Source organism: Gymnoscopelus braueri (genome assembly GCF_963280865.1).
Source record: "Gymnoscopelus braueri genome assembly, chromosome: 7".
NCBI classification, from domain to species: domain Eukaryota; kingdom Metazoa; phylum Chordata; class Actinopteri; order Myctophiformes; family Myctophidae; genus Gymnoscopelus; species Gymnoscopelus braueri.
In genome coordinates, this window is record NC_137608.1 from 26586870 (window position 1) to 26611383 (window position 24514).

A 24514-nucleotide genomic window follows, 5' to 3' on the forward strand; every position below is an offset into this window, starting at 1 on the left:
AAAGAGGACTTTTTGCTTTCTTTCCTTTCTTCAACTTATCATGCAGGGTAAGTAAAAAAAAAAGACAGGGTTGGGAGTCAGGGTTAGGAGGCATTTAGGTGTTAGGAGTTGGGGTTAAGGTAGCCCCGGAAACCCAGGCTTTTTTCTTTGTTACAAAAGAAAAAAAGCCTGGGAGAGCCATGCAGGAACGGAGGTCTCTAAACCTTGTTATCTCCTAACCAATCAGAGTGCAGAGGGGCGTCGCTCTAAATTTGGTGACGTCAGCGTGCTCCGTGCACAGGCCGGGGGGGGGGAGGGGAGGGGAGGCGGGGACATAGATTGGTGAAGCAATAGGAAGCGCCGCAGGAATCCGGGCGGCTTGGTTTTGGATCCGCCCTTCAAGACCATCGATTGGGCTCGTTCTCTCAGTCTAGGGTTAAGGTTAAAGATGCACAAGATTGCCATTTTAACAAAACAATTCATGCTTTTGATGTGTGTGTGTGTGTGTGTGTGTGTGTGTGTGTGTGTGTGTGTGTGTGTGTGTGTGTGTGTGTGTGTGTGTGTGTGTGTGTGTGTGTGTGTGTGTGTGTGTGTGTGTGGTTCTGCTGTAGAGAATTATGAAGGTTGACATTGAGTCTATGGGCCCTCTCTCGCTATAGCCTTACCCCTTATCCCTAAACGTATTTGACATGTTTTACTATTTTGAAATACATTTTAAAATAGTTCAAATAGCCTGTCTACAAGCTCACAACGTGTCGATGTAGATCGGCTAGTTGAACTATTTTAAAGTGTTTTTAAAAATTAGTAAAATAATGGCTAATACGTTTAGGGATACGTGGTAAGGCGGCGTGCAAGATAGGGCCCTACTGTATATCTGCATGAGTCACAGGGATCTAGATGAACACAATGAAAAGGACTCCTCTCTTCTTTATTTTATTCTATTTCATAAGAGTCGATGTGAGGACAATGAAACTTTATGATGAGGGAGTTCGGTTAATGAGGGGGCAGGACGGATTTAATATCACTCTGCAGTCTGAATTAAAGTACAGCTGCAGTCAAATCAAATGCAGATTGCACCGCAAAGTAGCTTAGATCAGCAGGATGTATCGCTGTTTTGAATGCAAAGTATGCACAGTACATTGTGCCGCCTAGATTACTGTCATTTTCAAACCTAAGCTATGAGTAAAGGAGAAGTTAAGGCTTTGAATTTCAACCCCAAGTGCCAGGCTATATTCCCTTTGTTGAGAATAAAGATATGTCAGGAGTCAGGACCCAATGTGTATAACTATAGATAAGGTTGGCTTCTTTTATAATCTTTTATCTTTTATAAAGAGACCTTGCTAATGTTGTGCTATCAATAGAAGTAGATCTCTGATTTCCTTTTCTTTTTTTAATATATCTTATTAGTACTGTATATCTTATTACACCCCCGCCCGTGTGGAGTGGGTCTACTCTTTTCGCCGGTGTCTGTCTCCTTGTTTGTTTGTCTCTCTGTCACAGTGATAACTCTGACAGTTTTAAGCTCAAGGTCACAGCACAATGTTAAAATACAGTACATAGCATATGTGGCATGGGTGATAGCATGTCTCTGAGTGCATTTCTAGTTTTGGAATATATCCTCAGTTATAGCTGAAGCAGTCATTGAAACGTTTTTGGATGCACATTTCTACTGCTAAAACAAAGGCCTGTAGTGGCTCAGTCAGGAGGCAAGTCGGTCATCTGGGAGGAAACTGCAAGGCACCTTCAGGAGCAGTTAGGGGTTCAGCGTCTTGCTCAAGGACACTTTGACCTTAATTGATGTAGTTCGTTCCGCCAGCTAGTCCTGAATTAGTGTTTCAAAATATCCTTGAGCAAAACACTGAAACCCTAACTGCACCCAACGAGGAGTTTGGTGCCTTGCATGGTTGCCTGGTGTGTGTGTGTGTGTGTGTGTGTGTGTGTGTGTGTGTGTGTGTGTGTGTGTGTGTGTGTGTGTGTGTGTGTGTGTGTGTGTGTGTGTGTGTGTGTGTGTGTGTGTGTGTGTGTGTGTGTGTGCGCGCGTGTGTGTGTGTGTGTGTGTGTGTGTGTGTGTGTGGGGGGGTGTGTGTGTGTGTGTGTGTGTGTGTGTGTGTGTATGTAAATGCAGACCCTTTAGGGCCACATTTATCCAGTCTGTGAGATGACAAAATAAAAGTTACATTTAAGGAGAGGGAAAAGGCTTCATGGCTTTCTTTTTTGTAAAGTGCCTGTAAATGTGATGCACAGTCCATTAACTTCCTAACAAATGCCTGCTCAGGCATTGCAGGCAGGTGTGCTACTTTAACAGCAACCAGCACTTAGTATGGGCACCAGCTACAATACCTGACAAAATCCTTAATCCGTATTCAAAGCCCAAACAAGCACATTACAACGGATAAACATCTAAAATATGGGGTTAGGGTTACAGTACCTTTTCACTCTTGGTTTGTCTGTCAGAGCTCAGATAAACATCAGGAAATGTAAAGTGAGCAGCACTTTTTGAATGTATTTCAAACCTAGCAAGTCTAGCTGTGTGCTTACTGAACTGTAAGTAAAGATTGATGGCCTACATTTTGGGAGGCCTACATTTTGAGAAAGTAGCAAAACTGACACTTGAATAATATGACGTCTGCTACATTGGATTGAAACAGGAGGAAGCTCTCATTCCCTCCCCTGCAAGACTCCCTCTCCCTCTCTTTCTTCGTCCCTCTCTCTTCACACTCATTCTTCCGCTCCATCTCTCTCTGTTCTAAACGGACCCCCTACTGTTTCTCACTTTAAAAATCCATTCCTTTCTTTCTCTTCCTACCTGCACCTTAACCACTCTCAACATCTCTCCCGGACTCTCACCTTTCCTCCTGAGCTCTCCTCCTCTGCATATCTTCATCCCTTCCTAGTCGTTTCTCTCAGCAGCTGCAGTCCAATTTATACCATGTATTGTGTACTCACCTCTCTCTCTCTCTCTCTCTCTCTGCCTCCCCCCTCAGCCACTTGCCGCTGCCATTGCTTGTACCTCTCCTCAAGTATTCAGGGTGAAATTGAGTGAAAACATCCAAGCGTGAAATAGTCCAGAGAGAGTTCCCTACACCGACTTGTTATTTCATTTCCAGGACGAGACAAGGGCATTAATACTTAAAAGCCTGTCTGTCTGCCTATCGGTCTGTCTCTACTGTCCTAACTGTTCATGGCAAGAGACACATGGGAAGAGCACTGCCTAATTCCTTCTCTCCCAGCCTCCTTTCTTTTCTTATTCCTTCCTCCCTCAACCATGCACTCTCTTTATGTTTGCTCACCCATTATGTTCACTCAGACAATGATTAAAAAAATTACTTAATGACTATCCCTCAGTCACTCACGTCTATCAGTCAGTCGGTCAGGCTGGCTAAGAGGATGCCACTCATACAGGGATCCTTCCGTGGAGCTCGCTGAGTGAGTGCGTTGTTTGCATCTCTGGGGGCAGGCTAGGGATAACATTTTGTAAGTCCACTTACATTTTGAGGACAGCCATGTTTTTAGGTCTGTTTTAAATTTGGATGTGGAATCAAGGAGTTTCGTGTCTGTTGGTACTAGGGCATTCCACATTTTGGTGGCAGTATAGTAGAATACATTTTTCCCCATGGTAATTTGGGTAGACCTCTGTGGGACCCCGGTCAAAGAAGTATATTTTTAAGGGGTTAAAAGGTCTTGTGGCCCAACATGGAAGAAAGACTGGATGCCAATTCATATATTGTACTCAGTGAATGCGAATAAATACATTTTTATTTTTTCTTATTTGTGTATCGAGGAAATATGTTTCATTGACAGCAAAACTCTAGATACAGCTTATTCAGTTTTGATGTAAATACTAGTTTTTAGTGTCTGGGTTTACGTAATGATCAGAAGGTGACTTTGTGAGTTTTACTGCATGCAGTTAACCATTTTGAGTGTTGTAGGGTATTTTGCACAGATGGTATAGTGTTATGAGAAAATATACTATTCTGGAGATTGCACTTTTGATAATGAGGTTAGCGTTTCAGGAAATGTATCTAAGTAATTGGAAAAAACAACAACAACATAAGTAAAGATAACAATGCATGCTAATTACAAAATGCACTTGATTAATTCTCTCTCTTTTTAATTCCTCTGCGTCTGTCCATGTATCCTATCCGCTTTGTTTTGGTTTTGCTTCACGGTTCCTTTTTAGTTAACTCTGGGCACATGCTTAACCCCCCCACGTCACCTCCCATCTTGATGCCCCTAGGCCTTGTGGGTATTAGTGTTTGGCATTAATTAAGACATTAATGACCCCAGAATAGTCAACACATTAAGAATAATACATTGAAATTTATGGAAATCCTTAATTAGCTGCACGGATGCTGAATGAGGCATCAAACCGAGAGGCGCTCATTAGTGACAACTAATGTAAATGAACAATGGAGATGGAGAAGAGAAGAAGAGATGACAAAAAAAGAAGGAGAAGCAGGGCAAAGTTCTTTGGTAAGTGGAGAGAAGTGAGTGGAAGACTAGAGAGAAAAGCAAGCAGGAGGTTAAAATACATTAAGGGGAGCAGAGCCAAGCTTAACGAGGAAGAACAAACATCAGTGAAAGTGAGAGGCGCAGACACAAAGAAACAAGTAAACTTTGGGGGGAAAACTCAAGAGAGACAAGGGGATAGACAGACAGACAGACAGACAGACAGACAGACAGACAGACAGACAGACAGACAGACAGACAGACAGACAGACAGACAGACAGACAGACAGACAGACAGACAGACAGACAGACAGACAGAAACGGATTCATAGAGAGATAGAATTATCAGAAAAAAGTGTGATTTATTCCCAAAGCTGAGTATGCAATTAACAACAGAACTGCCAGGCATTCTGGATGCTTCTGCATTCTGATTAGTCCAAAGAGAGATGAGAGTCCTTGTGCCAGCGGGTGAGAAACAGGCAAACATATTATCACAAGGATGGATAAACAGAGAGACAACAGCTTAGGGAGGTAATGTGAGTTTGCAGATCTTTTCAGCGTATGTGTGTGTGTGTGTGTGTGTGTGTGTGTGTGTGTGTGTGTGTGTGTGTGTGTGTGTGTGTGTGTGTGTGTGTATTTGTGTATGCATGTTTTAAAAGTGTGAGCGAGTGAGCTTCCACAGTGTTGTCCTTCATTCCAAATTATATATATTTTTTAATTCTAGTCCATTTTAATGTATTTTTATTCTATATTTATTGTTCATTGCCTTTTCCTGTTTATATTTTACGTGATGAGAGTAACACCGTTGGTATGCAATTTCCCTCGGGGGATCAGTACATTATTTTGATTCCTTTTCTATTCAATTCTATACCGTACCACACACTCACTCAGGTACGCACACACACAAAACCAAACTAGACATTGGCAATAAATTACAACCACAGGCTCTCCTCTTGTGGAGCAGGAAGGGTTAATAAGCTGTCTCATACAGTACCAGCTATTCTATAACAATGTAGAATAACAGTGAAGACATCAAGACTAATAATGCATATGGAATTACAGCATGTAGCAACCAAAACCTACCAAATGCTACTATCCTACAATTTCAGTTTTCCCAAAATGCAAAGTGTTTATTCATTCATTTTTGACACAGGCTATGGGATCTGTATAGTCATGGTCGCTGTCCCATAGCCCTGATGGACGGCACTGCTGTGGTTCTATGGGATCTGTAGTCGCGTCGGATAGAGAGCTGGCTCAACAGTGCGGGCATGGACTAGTATTTTAGATTCTTTAAAGTATCCACTGTGTGCCTTGATGGCAGCTTTGCACATTATTGGCATTCTCTCAACTAACCTGTCTATGTGTGCTGCAGCCTCCTCTAGCCTCCCTCAGGGGGGAAAACAGTCGACAGAGAGAGAGGTTAATAATGGCTAAAATATCTGAACCCACCGACAGAAATACAGCTTTTAAAAACCAAGTGGGAATGTAGTCTGAAGGGCAGGGTGATTTTGAAAGTGCACCAGTGTGTTCCAGGGCTGACAGAGATATTTCACTGAAGTGGGTTAATGTTGAAGGTGGGCAGGAGTCAACATCACGCTCTCTGAATTCATTGTGAAAGTGCTGCTGAATCTCCACTATTTTGTTTCAAAAGTAATTACTGTATGAAATTGGCTGGCTAAATGGCGGACCAATCACAGAATTTACGATTTTAAAAAGGATTCTGGAATTATGACCCTTTTAAGCGATCGGTTTGCTACAGAGTCTTTGATAGCACACTGATAAGCGGGCATTAGATATTCTTGAGAATGCTCTGCCTTCCTGCATTGTCTGATTAATTAAAGAGGCACTATGTAACTTTTTTGTATTGAATAAAATGTAATGTTGTCCAATCTGCATGGTAGAGTATGTTAATACAATATAACTTATACAATTGGGGTGGTTGTATTTTGTCTCCCTGCTCTTCTATTGAGACATTTAGATCGTGTCAAAGGTCATGTCTCACCTAGACACAGGATCTGATTCAATTTATCCTCTGAGCAAGCAAGCAGGCAGGCTCTATTAACTCAATGGTAAACATTTCAGCACTTGCGCAGGAAACTGGGTTCAAATCCGGTGAACATAGTGCAAATAGTGCAGCTCATCCATGGCAGAGACGTTTTGTAATTTTTAACTTATTTTAATCTGATTTGAGCTACAGAATCTAAAATATTTGAGCAAGAGCTATTAAAGATTCTATGACATTCATTTTAACTTTTTTTTAATTTTTTATGTTTTTGGGGGGGTTTTATGACCTCAATTACACCCCAAAAAATCGGAACTTTGAACATTCAGTGGATTTTCTGTGGTCTGGGGTTTTCTGAAAAATTAGGCTGAAAGGTAATCTGAGCTGTGAAGTCACAGGCCATTAATCCCGCCCACTCTCCTCCTCACCCCTCCCCTCCCCTATCCTTTCCTTTGGGGGGGGGGCGGAGTAGAGGCGATGATTGACAGGCAAAATCCCTCAACAGCGACACCCGCAGGCAAAGATTTATTTTCTCATTGCAGTTGAAAAGGCTTTAGAAATGTGTGAGAAAAACACCTGCCATGGATCACTGGAGCGGAATTTTTTGTTAAAACTTTTTATACACGGTTGAAGGACCATGACAAAGACTTTTAATGTGTGGTAAAACTGAATGTCATGAAACCTTTAAAACACTGGCAAGCTATGGTGAGGCCATGATGGTCATGGGTATAAAAAACAAATGTTTGAGGCATGACTGCCACTACGTCCAATGTGTTGCTGAGTAATACTCACTGTATGGAGTTCTCTATGCGTGTGATGGTCAGGAAGGCAGCCAGGTTGGCAGTGTAGGAGGAGATCACAATCAGGGCAAACATCCACCAGAATCCCATCATCATCCTAGTTGCCAGAGTGGTGTAAGGCACCTCTCCACCTGGGGGGGGGGGGGGAGAGACAGAGAGAGAGAGAGAGAGAGAGAGAGAGAATCTTTAAAATTGGCATGCCACAGCCATATTTCCTGTTGTTTTCTTATAAAAACACGGTATATTTAAGACATTTAAGCTCATTTAAGCTGTGGACACTACCAACAGCTCATTACAACACTGACTTTGACTTCGTCACTGCCCACTTGTCACTCTGATAGTCTCAACAAAGGACTTCTCTCCCAACAAAAGTAGACAGACAGCAGTTAATAGCTAAAATATCTGGTAAGAAATGCAGCTATTAAAAACCAAGTGGAGATGCAGTCTTTGTGCTGGGCGATTTAGAAATACAGAAATATTTCACTTAATTTCACTTAATGTTGAGGCAGGAGTCAACATCAAGCTCTATGCATTCAGTGTTAAAGAGCTGCTCAATCTCCACTGTTTTGTAAAAAAAAAAAGAAAAGAAAAGTAATTACTGTAAGAAATTCTTCACATCTCTCATGGGGAAGACTTAACTGGCTAGATAAGTGGAAGTCCTGGATTACAAAAACCTCACTAAGAATAAATATGCAGTTTGTAATATTTGCAAAAACACTTTATGAGAGCAAATTCTATGGCTAGAAAAACTACTTTGCAACAATGTCATTGACTTTTGGAAGGAGGTAGAGCCGATAATAATACCTGAGTTGTGGATGCAACATTATTCTGCTTTATTTAACTGTGTTAAAAATGACCCCTACAAAGTGGGTACTGTAAAAATGCCAACAGTGTAACATGAGGTCTATCAAACAATAACGCAACTATATGATAATAAAGCAAGTGGTTCAGATCAAACGACTCCAGGGCACCTCGAGTTTGCAAGCCCAAAGGTTGCAGCTCTTCTTGCCATTTGTTTTACTGGTTTTATGACTCTTGGACTGTTGCCAGACTCTATGTTGTCTGTGACTCTTGTTCCTTTCATCAAGGATAAAGCTGGCATGTTTGGGAGTCTGGACAATTATGGGCCAATGTCTCTAGCCAGTGAGATAGAATCCTGGAGAGGATTCTACGATTGTTTATGTGAATATATTGGTATTCCAGATTAGTTTCCAGTTTAGCTTCGAGGCTAAGCATGAGCATTACTGATGAGTGTATCTATGCCTTGAAAGAACTATGTAACTATGCTTTATTAATGGCTCTAAGCTGTCTAAGGCCTTTGGCCGAGTTAATCACCAAAAGGTGTTTAAGAAATTGAGTCAAAGGGGTGTGCCTGAGAGCAAGATAAGAATCCTAGTATTCTGGTGTGCCAACCAGAGCATGCAGGTCACATAGGGCAAAAGAGTGTCTGCTCCCTTTAGCATTGGTAATGGACTAAGATGGGGGGTTAGCAGCATGATTTATCTGTCCAACAAAGAGGCTGTAAATATGGTTGTATGATTGGTAACACGCTAATGCAGCTGCTCCACCGTTCAAGGGCTTTGTTCACCTCCGCTCTGAAAAAAGGTCTGCTTCAAGTAGAGACTCTAGTGTCCCTAGACAAGGCTCTGCCTTTGCACAATCTGCCTTTTCTTTTACAGTCATTAAAGAATGGAATAGACTCCTGGAGAAAAAACCTGACAGATTATCATAATTTCTTCTGTGAGGAAGAAAAAAAAAGAAATTTTGCAACCTCTGTCCAAGAGTTTATTTTTTTATTATTATTTTATTTGTCTGTATTTGTCCAAAACTGAAAAGCAATAAAAAAAAGTATGCAATTACGCAACCAGTCTTGTCAGCATACATTTTATTATATAAAAAAAAACTGGAATACAATTTAAAAATGGTCTCTTTTGAGAATACTGCACTCCTCTCTATCCTGTCCCCTTTTGGGCCAAGGCGAGCGTGTGTAGGCTTCAGATTAGAGCCCTGTGGGGAACTGTTTTCTTAGTCCCTCTCTCGCCCGCTCCTGTTGGATTTCTCTCCATTCCCGCCTGCACTCAGTGGTTTCATTTCTGTCCCGCATAATCCCACAATATTTCAATTGGGACCTAAAATCGTTACAAACAGAAACAGAGAGCGAGAAAGCGAGACGGAGAGACTGCCATTACAGCACCATGGACATGGACACAGTGGGCGCGGCTGAACTTAATGCTTGTAGGTTATTAAATAGATGCATTATGCACCTATGTATCTGGCGGGGACAACATTTTGAAATTACGTTCTCCTCTGCATTAAGCTCTCCTATCCTATATTAAAATTGGCTAAGGGGGAGGGTGGCCGGCCTGCGGGCGCACCACGGCAGTATGACTCAGACGTAACCATAAAAAAAAAGGATATGCCAATATATAGGCAGCTCCACGGCCACAACACTTTGACTCAGATATAACCATAAACAAACCCAATACGCCCATACATAGGCATGTCACTATGACTCAGAAATAACCATAAACAAATCTGATACGTCCATATATAGGCATATATGGATATCCAGTTGTCTAGAACTGCCAATCCAACCAATATGCCCATTGATGACCATGCCAATATATGGGCATAGACTGGTAGACAGAGAAGATACAGAGATCTCAATATACAGTATGGACACAGACAGACGGGTACGACGGGTACTCTGACAAAGCCCCGACACTATGAGTCAGATATTTCGGTTGTATCGGCGGTGCAACGTAGGTGTGAGGGCCGCGATGCGACCCGAACCTCTAGTAAGATAAATGTGTTCATAGCCAGCTAAAGTAAAGCACAACCACACATGCTTCAGGTGCTCTACATCCAGTTTATTGCAGGACGGTGTGGGATTTCGCGGGACCCAAGCCTGTGTCACTATATTTAATCGCTTTTCTATACAATTCCATGCAGTATGTGACACAGAATAAATAGCAATATTTTGATATTGGGTAATATATCTGTTTGTTAACTGAATGCATTGTATTGTAAATTACTGTTAAAGAAAATCTCACTAAAACATGTGATGGTCAAATGAAACAGACAGTGCAACTGTCAGGATCTCAGTATGTTTGAATTAAGTGGGATGCTGTATTGATAAACAATAATACATTTAATTTGACAGATTTTAAATTATATCAGGTTTCTTTTTTCGCATGCAGTATATTATTGCACAAAATATTTGGTAGGTGCTGGGCCAAAGGTACCTCCACACACAATGATGGATCTGCAGCTTTTGTCCCCCTGTCTACCTGCCTTTATTGAAGCCTGGTAGAAATGAGCCTCATTCATCCTTGTAGCTGGGGATCTATTACCTCAACACAGACACACAGACAGACAGATGTTCAGCTCACTCTCACCACCCCAAGCCAAGGCTCCATTATACTGTATATATATTTGATACACACACTCCTTTCCCTTTCTTTCTTTCTCTCTATTCTCCAACTTAGTTCTCCCTCTCCCTTCTCTTCTGTCATATTGTACTTTCCCTAACTCCCTCTCTCAGAATAAATTATTGCATTCAATTAAATTCAAATACACACTCTCTCTCTCTCTCTCTCTCTCTCACACACATAGCCATTGTGCTCCCACTCCCGTGTTTTTATATCTCAGACAGAAGATCTGCTGTTACCACACAATTGCCAGGAGGCTAGGCTTACAGAGCTGTATGATAGTGTATAAAACTGTACCCCATGTTCCAACACCATGTGAAGTGGTGTGAGTTATGTAGTGTCAGTACAGTACATGGGTTGCACAATGCGTCCTTATGTTGGCGGCCATACACACGCGCGCACACACACACACACACACACACACACACACACACACACACACACACACACACACACACACACACACACACACACACACACACACACACACACACACACACACACACACACACACACACACACACACAAATACATATATAAAACGCCTGGGATTCAACCCGGTTCTCCTGCATGGAAAGCCAACATCTTAACCACTAGCCTGCGCTGCGTAGTGTATATCATTTGTGTGTGTGTGTGTGTGTGTGTGTGTGTGTGTGTGTGTGTGTGTGTGTGTGTGTGTGTGTGTGTGTGTGTGTGTGTGTGTGTGTGTGTGTGTGCGTGTGTGTGTGTGTGTGTGTTATTCATTAACTAAAGCTAAATGTCTCAAGAGCTCTGTAAAGTCAAATGAACAAGACTTAGTTATGTATAAAAGAAATGTTAACAGATTATCATCATTGACTTTACTGAATTGTCAACTGAATACTCAACCATCTGTGATTTCTTTCCATCCTTTTTGCCCCCTATAGGGAAGGCTTTGACTTTGAGGGACAGAATCCATGGAGGTGAGAGTACGAATCCCCAGGGGAAGGTTATTTCTGAGTCCAAGAACAGTGGTCATGTTGATACCTAGCTGTGCCATTGGATTCCTTTATAACAGTGGTTTTCAACCTTTTTCATGCCAAGGACCCCTAAATTGATATACATTTGGCCGCGGACCCCCATCTGAAAATGTTCGGTTTCAGGTGGTTTAAAGTTCTCTGTCCCCAGACAATCTGTAAATTAAACTATGGTCTGACTGGGAGACCTGTGAAAAGGTTATATGTTTGAAGGAGAGAGAGAGAGAAAGAGGGAGTGAGAGCAAGAGCACGAGAGAGAGACATAAAGTGAGAATTCCTTTGAATGAAATGAAATAAACTTGGATTTATGAAGGTCAATAAAAGTAAGTAAGCCCTGAGTGAGTTGAAAAGCCCCCTGGTACGTTTTATTTGAGGGCAGGGCAGCCTTTCATTTTAAAGGTGCCAAAATGTCAACAACCTTTCTGCCGATTCACTTAAAATCAGGTCTGGCACACCACCCCCAGACTTGAGTTGTATGCATTTGAAACAGCAGTGCGCCAGCATTTAATCAGGACAGTAATGTGCTGTAAAAGTAAACAGTAAATAGTTAATGTTCACACTGCTTGCTACAGATGAAGCCATGATCAGTTATATAATGACATGCCCAAAATAGGGACACCAGGCTGAAAGTGCATGCTTAAAGACGTCATGGAATGGCTTTATTTCTAACTTTTTTGCTAAGCTTGGCTTAGAAACTGAGGTGTGTTTTGGCTTAACCAATCACAGTCTCAGCCGACGGTCCCGTCCCCTCGGGCTATGGGATCGAGGGCTTGTCTGTGTGTTTGTGTCTTGTCGTTGCAGTGAGGCAGAGAAAGAGACACAGGCACTGCTGACGCAATGACGCACGTTTATGTACTGCATTGCTTATTTCTCAGCTCAAATGTCTTCAGTTACATTATTATTGTTTAATTCAAAACAAGTAATGATAGGTATGTCCTCATTATGACCACGGGTATGCTCTAAAAGTGTGAGAAAAACACATTTTTCATTTCATTAGGTCTTTCAAATCAGTTAACGATGTTTATAATGTGGGAATTGAGGCCGCTCACACACACACACACACACACACACACACAAAATAATCACTGTTTTTGACAGCAGATCCCAGAACAGCTAATTAGAACTGACTGCATCACCAAAATTAGCTTCAGGCAACAGCTGACCGTCTTATAATATGGCGTAATTATTTCAACACCAGCAAGGGATATGGCAGCTCACATCCTATGATGTCACATCCTATGATTTGTTATGGAATAAATGCCCCAAAGCTAAACGCATAAAATTACATATCACTGCAAAGACATCTTTTTAACCACTGATTCAATATTTTACTTACTGCTGCAGTGGTTCTCAAAGTGGGGTGTTGGGACCCCTAGGGGTCCTTGGGGGGGGGGGGGTTCCATGGGGTCCCCAGCAAAAGGAGGGACAGTTAAGCCACTTTAACCCTAATTTATACTTGGGCTACTTGAAAATAGCCGATCTACAAGCTTGCGTTGGAAGTTTGTAGATTTGCTATTTTTGAAACATTTAGAAAAATCATGATAATTTTCAAACAATTTAACACAAATCTTCTCTTATGGGGGTCACTGGCACAATATATTTCAGGAGGCAATTTGGGAAAATGTTTGAGAAACACTGTGCTACTGAATCCATCTTTCATAGTGGCTGCTGGCTGTTAAATACAAGGAACAACATGACTGTTATTTATAACAATCATAAAAGAAAGATGATGAGTCTCTCTCCTTCAAGTCAGTGAGTTGTAATAGTCAGGGACCTTAAGTCCATTTTTAATGAAGAATCGTTCACTTTGTGATACAAGTGCCACATTTTCCACAGAGTTTCTTCTGGACATCTTTTTCACAAAAGCCTGTTAGCCACCCGAAAAAAAAAACAATATGACTGCCATTTTCCAAAATGGCTTCCGGCAAAATACATTTTATGTGTATTTTGACCTGGATTGTGATTGGATTTTGATTATGTTGGTATCAACATATAGTCCCCCCCCCCCACCCACCCCATGTCTGGATCACAAATTGTTCTAATCGTCACATTTGCAGGCACACAGCTGTGTGCACTGAAGGCCAAAGCGGTAGCATTTGCATCTACCACGACATTCAGTCTTGCACCGGCATTTTGTCAGTTGTTCACAAATCTGGGCAACTGGTAGAGTGTCATCCACGCTACTTGCCAAATGTCATCTTCTGCTCGCCATCCCCAGTTGGCAGGGCTCTCTGTATGCATTTGACATACGAGTTGCCTGGCTCCAGACACGGGCAACTTGATAAGTGGCACGCTTCACATGATGTGCAAGAGATGCCCTTGTAGGTGGAATGGCATCATAGGACCTCTGCTTCCACGCAAACAGGTAAAATCTTGCATCATCAACCCCATCAGCAGTGCTGTTCTTGTTATGCATTGTAATGACAAACTTCTCAAGCATGCTGAGATCTGCGTCATCTGTTACTGGTGGGTATTGACTGAGCTTCTGGAAGACATGAGACACTTCAGGCCACACTTGCCGGGTTTGCCATGCTGTCTTTTTGCCTTTTCCACGAAAGGCAGACACGACATCACATCCAGTGAAAGCGTGAAAGATGGATGGATGGATTTTTCAGGGCCTAGATTCTTCACTAAATCGTGAACTGGTAACCAATAACAATAGAGTAGAGTACAATACTGTGATGTACAATAAAAATACAGTAGAGTACAGTACAGTACTGTGCTGTACAATAACACTACAGTAAAGTTTTGTAGTGTGTTAGTTTGTCCTGTTTTAAGTGGCTACTTAGGTTTTACTTTACTGTTGTGTCTCGTTACCTTGTGATTAGTTTTAGTTCCCCACCTGTGTCCCGTTAGTCCCTTAGCCCCTTAGTGGTGCTCAACCTTTTTACACTAAGTACACCCTCAGAAAATATTTGGATTATCAAATCACAATCCAGTTCAAAAACCATTATAAAATGTCTACCATATTGCATTTTTTTGTGGCTAACGGGGGGAGGGGGCAGGGGGGAGTCAAAACTATATTCTGATGCCAAAATAATCAACATTGGATTATCCAATCACAATCCAGGTCAAAAACCACATAAAATGTATTTCAATGGCAGCCATTTTGGAAAATGGCAGCCATATTGTTTTTTTCGCGTGGCTAACGAGGGGAGAGGGTGGGGGGGAGTCAAAACTATATGTTGATACCAAAATAATCAAAATCCAATGACAATCCAGGTCAAAAACCACATAAACTGTCTTTCAACGGCAGCCATTTTGTAAAATGGCAGCCATATTTCTTTTTTTTGCATGGCTAACAGGCTTTTGTGGAAAATTTGGCACTTGTATCACAAAGTGAACGATCGTGTCACTAAGCCCCCTGGCTATAATGTCAAATGTGTACTGTAGTAACCAGTTTGCTCACCACAAATAACAGATTTTAAGTTGAAAATCTGTCCTTCAAATTGCCTATGACAAAAAAAGCAGACATCTGGTAAACGAACCGTGAAAACCTCATAAAGATTATCGTCTGGTAGAGGACAGAAAGGGGCACTTGGGATGGAGACACGTCCCTATGTGAACTCTTCTCCTGTCAAAGATACAAGAGACTCAGTATTCAGTAGTCTCACTGGCCACTGATGCTTAGCTGACTGACTCTTTGTCTGACTGCCTTATTAGCTGACTCATCGTCTGACTGGACAGTGGTGCCTTTCTGGCTGAGTGACTGACCATCTAGCTGTGCGATTGACAGACCCTGAAAAGGCAATGTCCTTGCTGCAGTACCTGGCAGGCAGACTAGATTAACTGACTTACATAACACAGTTGTTCGATGAAGCCCATAGCCCTTAAACTGACCGAACTTAGTGCAAGGTTGTCTTTTGCATAATATCCAGTTGAATATTAACCACTTAAACCCTATATACTTTGTTGACCAGGTTCCCCCAGGGCAGGGTCTATACTTGGTCCGCTCCTTTTTTCCCTCTACACCGAATCTCATTTGCCTACAGTATAATGACATGCCTAGAATAGCGACAGCAGGGTTCATGTAATCCACCAACCATATTACACGTCAATTACACGTTTCTCAGGCTATAGTCAGACTCTGACTATTGTAATATCCAGTTGACTGACTTATCAACTGATGTGGTATGATCGTTTTAAGGAGCACTATCTCTCTCATTCACTTTTCTCTTGATTGATCACACACGTTGCTGGCTCTAACTTAAAATAAACATGTTTCCCCCAGTCAGTATTCAAGTTCTCTCCCCACTGTATTCCACTCCGTGTCTCTCTATTTAAAAAAATTTAACTCTCGTTTAGCTATATTTCCAACCTGACTACATTACTGACTGACAGGGATGCTGGCTGGATGATCAATAATACAGCAGGGCTTAAACCTTAATTCATCCAGTGAGGGTTTCTGCTGAGCACTCATGGGTTTTTTTTTTCAATGCTGCCTTGCGTTAAAACAGGAGTAGTAGTAGCACAGTCAACATGGAGAGCTGGGCCACTAAGCAGCTTCACTGGAACAATGGAGGGGTTACGTGCTGAACAGACTAATATCAAGGTTGTCGAGAGCACCTTGACCATAGTTTCTGATTCACTTTTGATGCTCATGTTTTTCCCTTCATTCCAAGGATTTGATGCGGTAACCCTCTGACCACGAGACCACTTCTGTTAAGAAATGCAATCTGTTCATTCACCGCCTCTCTCTATATCTTACCTGAAGAGGTTGTGTATTTTTGTTTCCTCATTTGCGGTTATAATCCTCCCTCTTTTTTTATATCACAGATTCATCTCATGCACAGACTCACTCTCTCACACCGTCCTCTATCTCATCTATCTGTCATTTCACACTCATTTCCCATCATCCTGGCTTTCCACTCATGCAACTAAGTGCACCAACAAACAGACCACCATATGAAGGGAGATAATGAGGAGAGAGAGAGAGAGAGAGAGAGAGAGAGAGAGAGAGAGAGAGAGAGAGAGAGAGAGAGAGAGAGAGAGAGAGAGAGAGAGAGAGAGAGACCCCATTAGAAGTGTTGGGGAGCAGTGAACAACAAGTAATTAAACTAGTAGTTTAAACTACATTTTTGCAGGAGCTTGTTCAACTACATTCATGTTTGCATAGTAAGATCAACTATGTCAATTATTAATAAGTTTTTTGTAATTATTGTGTGTAATCAACTCCTCAAACAACAAACAATTTTGGTACTGTACTTGAACCTCCTTTGACAAGCCCCACCTATAGTTCTTCGGTCATTCTGACCTGACCGTTGATAGGGATTGTTTTGTTTAGGACAGGTTAGGTCTCAGGGGTACACTATTCCACGCAACTGTGAAAAGTATTTGGCTATAGTTTTTAATGCTATGAATCTCAATTTTGTAAACATGTATGTCGTCACTGTCGGGTAGAAACCTTGAATGTCCAAAACTGTTCTACAAGATCTACAAGCTCAAAATGCGTTGCATTGCATCGCATTGTGAGCTTACTGTAGATCGGCTATTTTTGCTACTTTTGAGTGACACTGTAGTATGACGAAGTAGGGCATTCATTTACGAAAAAACATTAAAAAATAAAATGAAATATGGAGATACAGTGTTTCTGCCCGGAAGTATAGTGATTATTGCTATTTATTAACACATAGTACAGAGAAGTTGTTGCATGCCATTGTAGAAGTTACCTGGCTAACTGAGTAATCTTGATTAGCTCAATACCCCCTTGGACTCCCTTGGTTCTGAATGACGGACGTCAGTCATTACTTGCACACACAACATATACTGTAGCCTAACAACAGTGATTTGCACTGACGTCAACTGTTGCACAACAACGTCAATTTATGCTGACATCTGGCGTATCCATATTTTCCCTTGCCTAACAAAGTCAATTTGCGCTGACATCGGGGATCTCCATATGTGTGTGTAGATAATTTCATATCACATGTAGGCAGGCCTACATTGTCAATTTGATTTAGCATTTTGATTTATCTTTTTTTATATTACTTTTTCTTAGTTGCTGCAATCAACCAAACTAGATTTCTCCTTAGGGTAGCTTTGCTGTAGTTCAACTTTTTTTCAGTGTGAAGTAATTGCTAGCTTGCAAAGCTAAGCTTTCAAAGTAGCTTCCCCAACATTGCCAATTATCCTTTTCTATGCACATGTAGAAAAGCCCAGTTGCAACACCCAATTTAGAAAACACAATAATGGTTAGGAAAGAAGAAAAAAAGATGCTTAATCACATAAGAAAACAGATGTGTGATGAGGTACTCATGTCTTCTCTCTCTCTCTGCATCTATACCCCTTTTCTTGTAAGTGAAACAGAAGAGATTTTAGGTGCCCAGTATTACATAATTCTCTGCCAGGAGGCGCATCCTACCTCCTTCTATCTTACTGTCTCTGTGTTGCGTGTGATGACAATGTTTTAAGATTGTGCGTGTGGGTGTTGATTATTATGTTTGTAAGTGGGCAGACTGGGAACACAAATTAGCCAGGAGACAATGACGTACAGATACAAGGACGGACGGACGGACGGACGGACGGACGGTGCAAAACTGCCTTTCGGTCTGGCAGAGACAATAATAAAGCAGTTAGAGCATGCACAGAGCAAAGTTAATTTACTGCTTTACTTACTCAACTTAACTTACATTGCTAAAATGTATCAATCTAGAATCATCAAACCTTTTCATATCTCAACATTAAAGGTTTTGTCTTTCACAGTCTTGGGACAACAAAGTCAACAGCCTCTTAAAACCTACTCTTACAGAACAAAGACAGGAGGATAGTCAAAGCGATTCAAAATCATGTGCCATCGCCTCATTATTAAACCATGAAAAGGTTTGCTCTAACTTGAGATGGTAACTTTCCTTTGACTTTGAGTGGAATTAAAGCTAACATCAGAGGAACAAAAAGGGACACCCTGGTGCTTCAACCAGCTAATGTTCCGACCACATAACATCCTGGGCTTGATGTTTCCCATCTCAGGACACGAAGCAGTCAATCATTATGTTCAACAAAAAGAAAAGATACATGCTCAAGTAATAAAGACACATAAGCCTCTAAAACTACTTGGTCCACCTCATGAAAGAGTCCTGCTGGGAAAAGAAACCCTGGGTTTTCTAGTTTCAAATGTGAAGTCTTTCGCAAGGAACCTGCACGGGTGTCACCTTCGATCCTGACCTCAGTTTCGAAGGCCATGTAAAGAAGGTCATTCAGTTATCTTTCTAACACCTTAGAAACATTGTTAAAATCAAGTCCTTCCTAATTCCTATCGGTAGCACTTGCTATGCATCCTATGTGTATAACGCATCATGAACATACTTATAAGGCATTATAATCTGCTCATAACCCTGTATAATCAGATTTATAAGAGCTCATAAATACTCATAATGCTTTATAACCGTAACCATAACACATTATAAGGCATTTTATAATGACCTATAAGTTTCAAGTGTTATAATACTTCACAATTGCTGCCAAAAAGGGTATCCTGCTGCACTAATTGAAGCCCGTACCCTATGTCTGTACCAAAGCTAGAGGTACAGATCAGCACCAAAGCAGTTGCCTAATTCTCTCCCAACTTGCAACAAAAATCCCTCATGGCTCTTTCTAGGTTACCATCTACTTTTCCACCTTCGTTGTACATGGCACGATGTACAGTTAATACGAAACTAATTATTACCCAATACTTTTGCAGATAATTTCCGCATGTGCTCCAGCGTAAAAATCGTCACAACAGATCCAGCCCTTCCCCTTTTCACTGACACACACACACACACACACACACACACACACACACACACACACACACACACACACACACACACACACACACACACACACACACACACACACACACACACACACACACACACACACACACACACACACACACACACACACACACACACACACACACACACACACGTTGTGAGGGCCGCGAAGCGGCCCGAACTTCTAGTTTTATATATGACTGGACGGGTGTGTTCGGCGTCAGCGTTGCATTAAAAAAAATAACACCAGGGCGAATTTTGAGGTGGGACGCAGCCATAGAACGCAGCTCAATGCAACGCAACGTTGGCAATGGAGCACCCTTCATTGATTAAAAAGGGAACATTCCCTGCGTTGACGCTGGCGTGACACAACACAACACAACGCCCGATGGCTGCAGTGGAGCTTTGCCGTTATAGTTAGTTCATGTCGCTGGGTCTCACCAAAGGATCTGAACTAACCTGGAGATTCTTTTGCCTTTATGTTGTTGGCTGCTGTGCATGCGGTCTATGATGTCAGGCTTCGTTCTTTCGGTTAGCTCCATATATGGGGCTCCAGAAGGGGGGTCTCTGATGTCAGAGCTGGGTATGTCAGTTATCTCCATATATAGAATTACAGGAGAGAGTCTATGACGTCAGACTTGGGTAGGTCAGTTATCTCCATATATGGGGATGTCGGGATTGAATAGGTCATTTATCTCCCTATATAGGGTTCCGGGCATCGGCATGCAGTTGTTTTCATAGATCGTTTTTGTCGACGTCACAGTTTATTCTACATAATGAGATCATAATGCAATGACATCATACTGTCACCATGTAACTGTCCTTTAAAATGAGTGGTCCAATAAACAAAACATCATTCAGCAACTTTTAGCGTGACAGCTTTCCTTGGATACATTTTGTATTTGTTGACACTGTTTGACGGTGGTACTGAAGTGTGTAATGTTACGCTGGACGGTACATCTGAGAGGAGAACCAATGGTTGGTTATGCTGCTTGTGCAGTAGGACACAGGGTTTACTCCTTTGGAAGGGGAAATAAATACAGTGATCAGATTGAAGTGCACATCTTCAACACAGTGTCTTTACTCTGGAGGAAGTTGCCCCCAGTGACAACTGGAAGAGGAGAATGTTCTGTTAAGGTTCCCTCCATGCACTACCACACAGCTGTACTGATAGAACATTTCATCTATATCTGGGGAGGTTTTCCACACAACAACTACCTGCTCTATGAATTTGATGTTGACTCCCACAGATGGTTCAAGCCCGAGACTTCTGGAACTGTTCCAGTGGTGAGGTACTGCCACTCAGCCTGTGTCTTGGAGAAGGTCATGTATATCTATGGAGCAACCGCTAATGAAACTAATGACATGTACAAGTTGGACACCACCACAATGGTCTGGGCTTTAATTAACACCAGAGGCACTCCGCCACTTGTTTCACATAGTCACTCTGCCACCATCATCGGGACAAAGATGTTTGTAATTGGGGGCTACGGTGGCTACAGACGGTATAGGGCTCACTACAAAAACATTAAAGTGTTTGACACAGAGACCAACAGCTGGCTGAGCACACCTTCTGCACAGCCTCTCCCAGAACGACGCGCTGGTCATTCAGCCTTTGCCTACAATGGAGAGCTGTACATTTATGGTGGCCGCATCTGGAACCCGTGGTTAAATGATCTATGGAAATTCAATCCAGAGACCTTCTCCTGGAAGAAGGTCGAACTCAAGGGAAACGGCCCTTCTCAGAGGTATATGACGTGCTGTTGCATGGCGGGAGATCTTATCATCCTCTTTGGAGAATACATCTGGGAACCCTATACATCCAGTAAACCCTCTGATGACCTGTACATCTTAGATTTATGTCCAACACTGAAGACATTATGCAAGCGAGCAGTTATTCAGTACGGTGTGGAGCAGTCAGAACTCCCACATAACATCAGGTGGGAACTGGCAGCCATGACTAAAAAGCACCAGAAAGGTTCCCATGCTCAGTGGAGCACACCTCTCTGCCAGGAAGTGTGACCAGTCTGGAGTTTGTCTCCATAGTTGGTAAATGTTTCAGACGGCTGCGACCGACAAACAGGGATGTCTGGTCAAAATAGACTGTTGTGTATTTTCCCTTATGATGATTTTACAGAGTAGATTGTGGTTCCAGTATAGTTTTGTTCTAAACCTTCTTAATTTCAGGGACCCCTAGTTAATTCAATTTAAGGCCATCTCTGGTCTGGCCCCATCCTAAACCTCTGACCTAATCGAGCCACATGTACCAAAACATAGTTTGAGATCCTCGGACAAAGCTCTCCTAGTCATCCCAAATTCCCGATTAAAAACAAAAGGAGATCAGGCTTTTGCATTCAGAGCTCCGACTCCCTGGAATGCCCTCCCTGTCGAGATCAGGCTGGCAGAGTCTGTGCCCCGGTTCAAATCTCTCCAGAAAACTCACTTTTATAAAACTGCCTTTATAGTCTCACACGTTTTTTTTTGTCACAGAGTAACTAAATAAATTATGTGAAAGTTTTGGCTGACATTCAAAATGAAAGAATGTTTTCATGACCCATTTTCACAGTCCAAAATACCCAGCAGAAATCCTTATTATTCATGTCTATGCCGTAAAATCCTGATTGTATTTCACTCTGATTGTACAAATGTAACCAAATGAACCCTTATGGGTCCATATGGTTACATTTGTACAATTTTACTGTGTATATCGTGTGCATGGTGTTATTCTTGTGGGTGATGTAAGCAAGGACGAGCAGAAATGGGGGATATATTGACGTGATTCAGAAGCCCTCGTTTCTCACAGGTTGTGTTCTGGCACACAGGCACCATTCTATACCCTTCACCTGCAACTCTCTCTTTCTGTCACTCTCTTTCTCTCCTCCTGTCCTCCTCCAGTACCTCGTTCTCCCTTATCTGTCTGTTCCTTTCTCTGCAGCCACCCATAAATAAGTAAAAAAAAGACTTACAAAAACGTACAGGGCCTAGAGATAGACATGCACACACAAGCTTGCACACACACACACACACACACACACACACACACACACACACACACACACACACACACACACACACACACACACACACACACACACACACACACACACACACACACACACACACACACACACACACTTTTCCAATGCCTTCCTTCGCTCAGTGCCTGCTTCAGCCTGTCCTGGTCGGCGTTCTGCAGTCAAAGGCAGCTCGAGTCTTTGAAGTGGGCAGAGAGCCGAGGCACGTCCAGGGAGAGGGTGGGTAGGTGGGTGGGTTGGTGGTGGCGGGGGTGTTTAAGGTGGGGGCTTCACACAGACGCAAAGCTTCCCTGTAAAGCTTCTAATCTCACCACCCGGCAAGCACCTCTACAGCCTCCGATTATACCATCCTACACTCTCACTGATGACTGGCTGTTAGCAGGGGGAGAACATTATTTATTTATTTCCCCATCAATCCATTCAACCCTCGCCACTTTTCCTAGCGCGCTCTCTCTCTCTCTCTCTCTCTCTCTCTCTCTCTCTCTCTCTCTCTCTCTCTCTCTCTCTCTCTCTCTCTCTCTCTCTCTCTCTCTCTCTCTCTCTCTCTCTCTCTCTCTCTCTCTCTCTCTCTCTCTCTCTCAGCTGTGACTGACAGCACCCTGGTGATTATAAATAACATAAGAAGACATTTTTGGCAGGGCACAGCGAGACAGCAGGATGGAATACAGAGGTAGGAGGGAAGCATGTGTGTGTGTGTGTGTGTGTGTGTGTGTGTGTGTGTGTGTGTGTGTGTGAGTCGGGTGGGCATTGGCGGATGATTTTTGAGAGAGAGAGAGGGAATAAGATGGGAGGGAAAGGAGCGACAGATAAGAAGTGGGCATGTGAACATGTGCATCGCTCCACCACACCTCTCCTCTCCCCATCAACAGAGATATGAGCTTCCCTCACTGCATGAGACACCGCCTTCCCCTTCAGAGCCAAAGTATGTGGGGGGCTGTTACATTCTCTGCACAATAAAACGGGAACACAGCAAGAACATCGAGACATTAGCTAAGTGGTAATGATTCACGTGGCAGGGACTTCACACAAAATCGACTTTAAAGGGAGTCCCAGCTGTGCAGCTACAGTAACATTGCTGCCTCCCTCCTGACGAGCTCAATATAGTTTTCCCGTTTCGAGGTTAATAACACCAAACATTCTGGAGGAGCCCCCAACACCGCCAACACGACCAGCTCTCTGGTCATTGCCAAATGGTGGACAAGTCGTACAGGCGCGCCAACAACCACAAAGCAGCCGGGCCAGATGGCATCCCAGGCCCAGGTGATAAGAGCATGCATGGGGCAGATAGCTGGTATGTTCTCAGGCATGTTTAACCTCTCATTTTCCATGAGTGTAGTCTGTCGTGCTCCTAGTCATCCGCAATTGTTCCTGTGGTGAAAAAATCAAGGTAACATGGACCTAATCTGTAGCATGTCACCGCCCATCCTGGACCCTCACCGATTTGCTTACTGGAAAAATAGAACACAGATGACGCCATAGTCACAACACACACTGCCTACCTCAAGGAGTGATACTCTTATGTAAGGATGCTGTTCGCAGACCATCTGGTCTGGACCAACAACAAAATAAAAAGTGAAGTGAGCGGTGCTATTTATGAGTTATTAATTTCATCATGCATCTCGGTAGCCAATCACAGCACGTCCTGAGAAGTGACGTGCTTACATTTTTTGGGCGGTGAAACCGCCCCTATATGTGAGGTTTGGATTTTGCACCCCCCCAACCCTGTGCTGTGATTGGCCACCAGTGTACCCCCCTAACCCTGCACCGTGATTGGCCAATCACAGTCTATTCAGGACTGTTATTGGCTAGTGAAACATGACACATGTGCATAGCCCTATAAATAGGACTATGCACTTAAAAAAAACACATTTATGTTTTTTTAAAGTTTTTTAAGGTGTACAATGGTTGGTCCACAATATTACTTTTCTTTAAGTGAACTTCCATCACTGTGATGACCACTGTGACCACACCGCCCACTTCACACTGGGTGTGATTTTTACATTATTATTAATTTCATCATGCGTCTTGCTAGCCAATCACAGCGCGTCTGCGAAGTTTTAAGTTAATTT

The 24514-nt window shown here is 42.5% G+C and overlaps 1 protein-coding gene across 1 annotated transcript in view; it reads right to left on the reverse strand.

Moving 5' to 3' along the window:
* grid2 (glutamate receptor, ionotropic, delta 2) overlaps nt 1-24514 on the reverse strand; it is a gene marked incomplete at both ends in the record, with an annotated part of 751979 nt that overhangs the window by 102504 nt on the left and 624961 nt on the right. The window contains one exon of the mRNA XM_080434189.1: nt 7223-7361. Within this exon, the coding sequence (XP_080290315.1) occupies nt 7223-7361 (139 nt within the window). The remainder of the gene's footprint in view (nt 1-7222; nt 7362-24514) is intronic.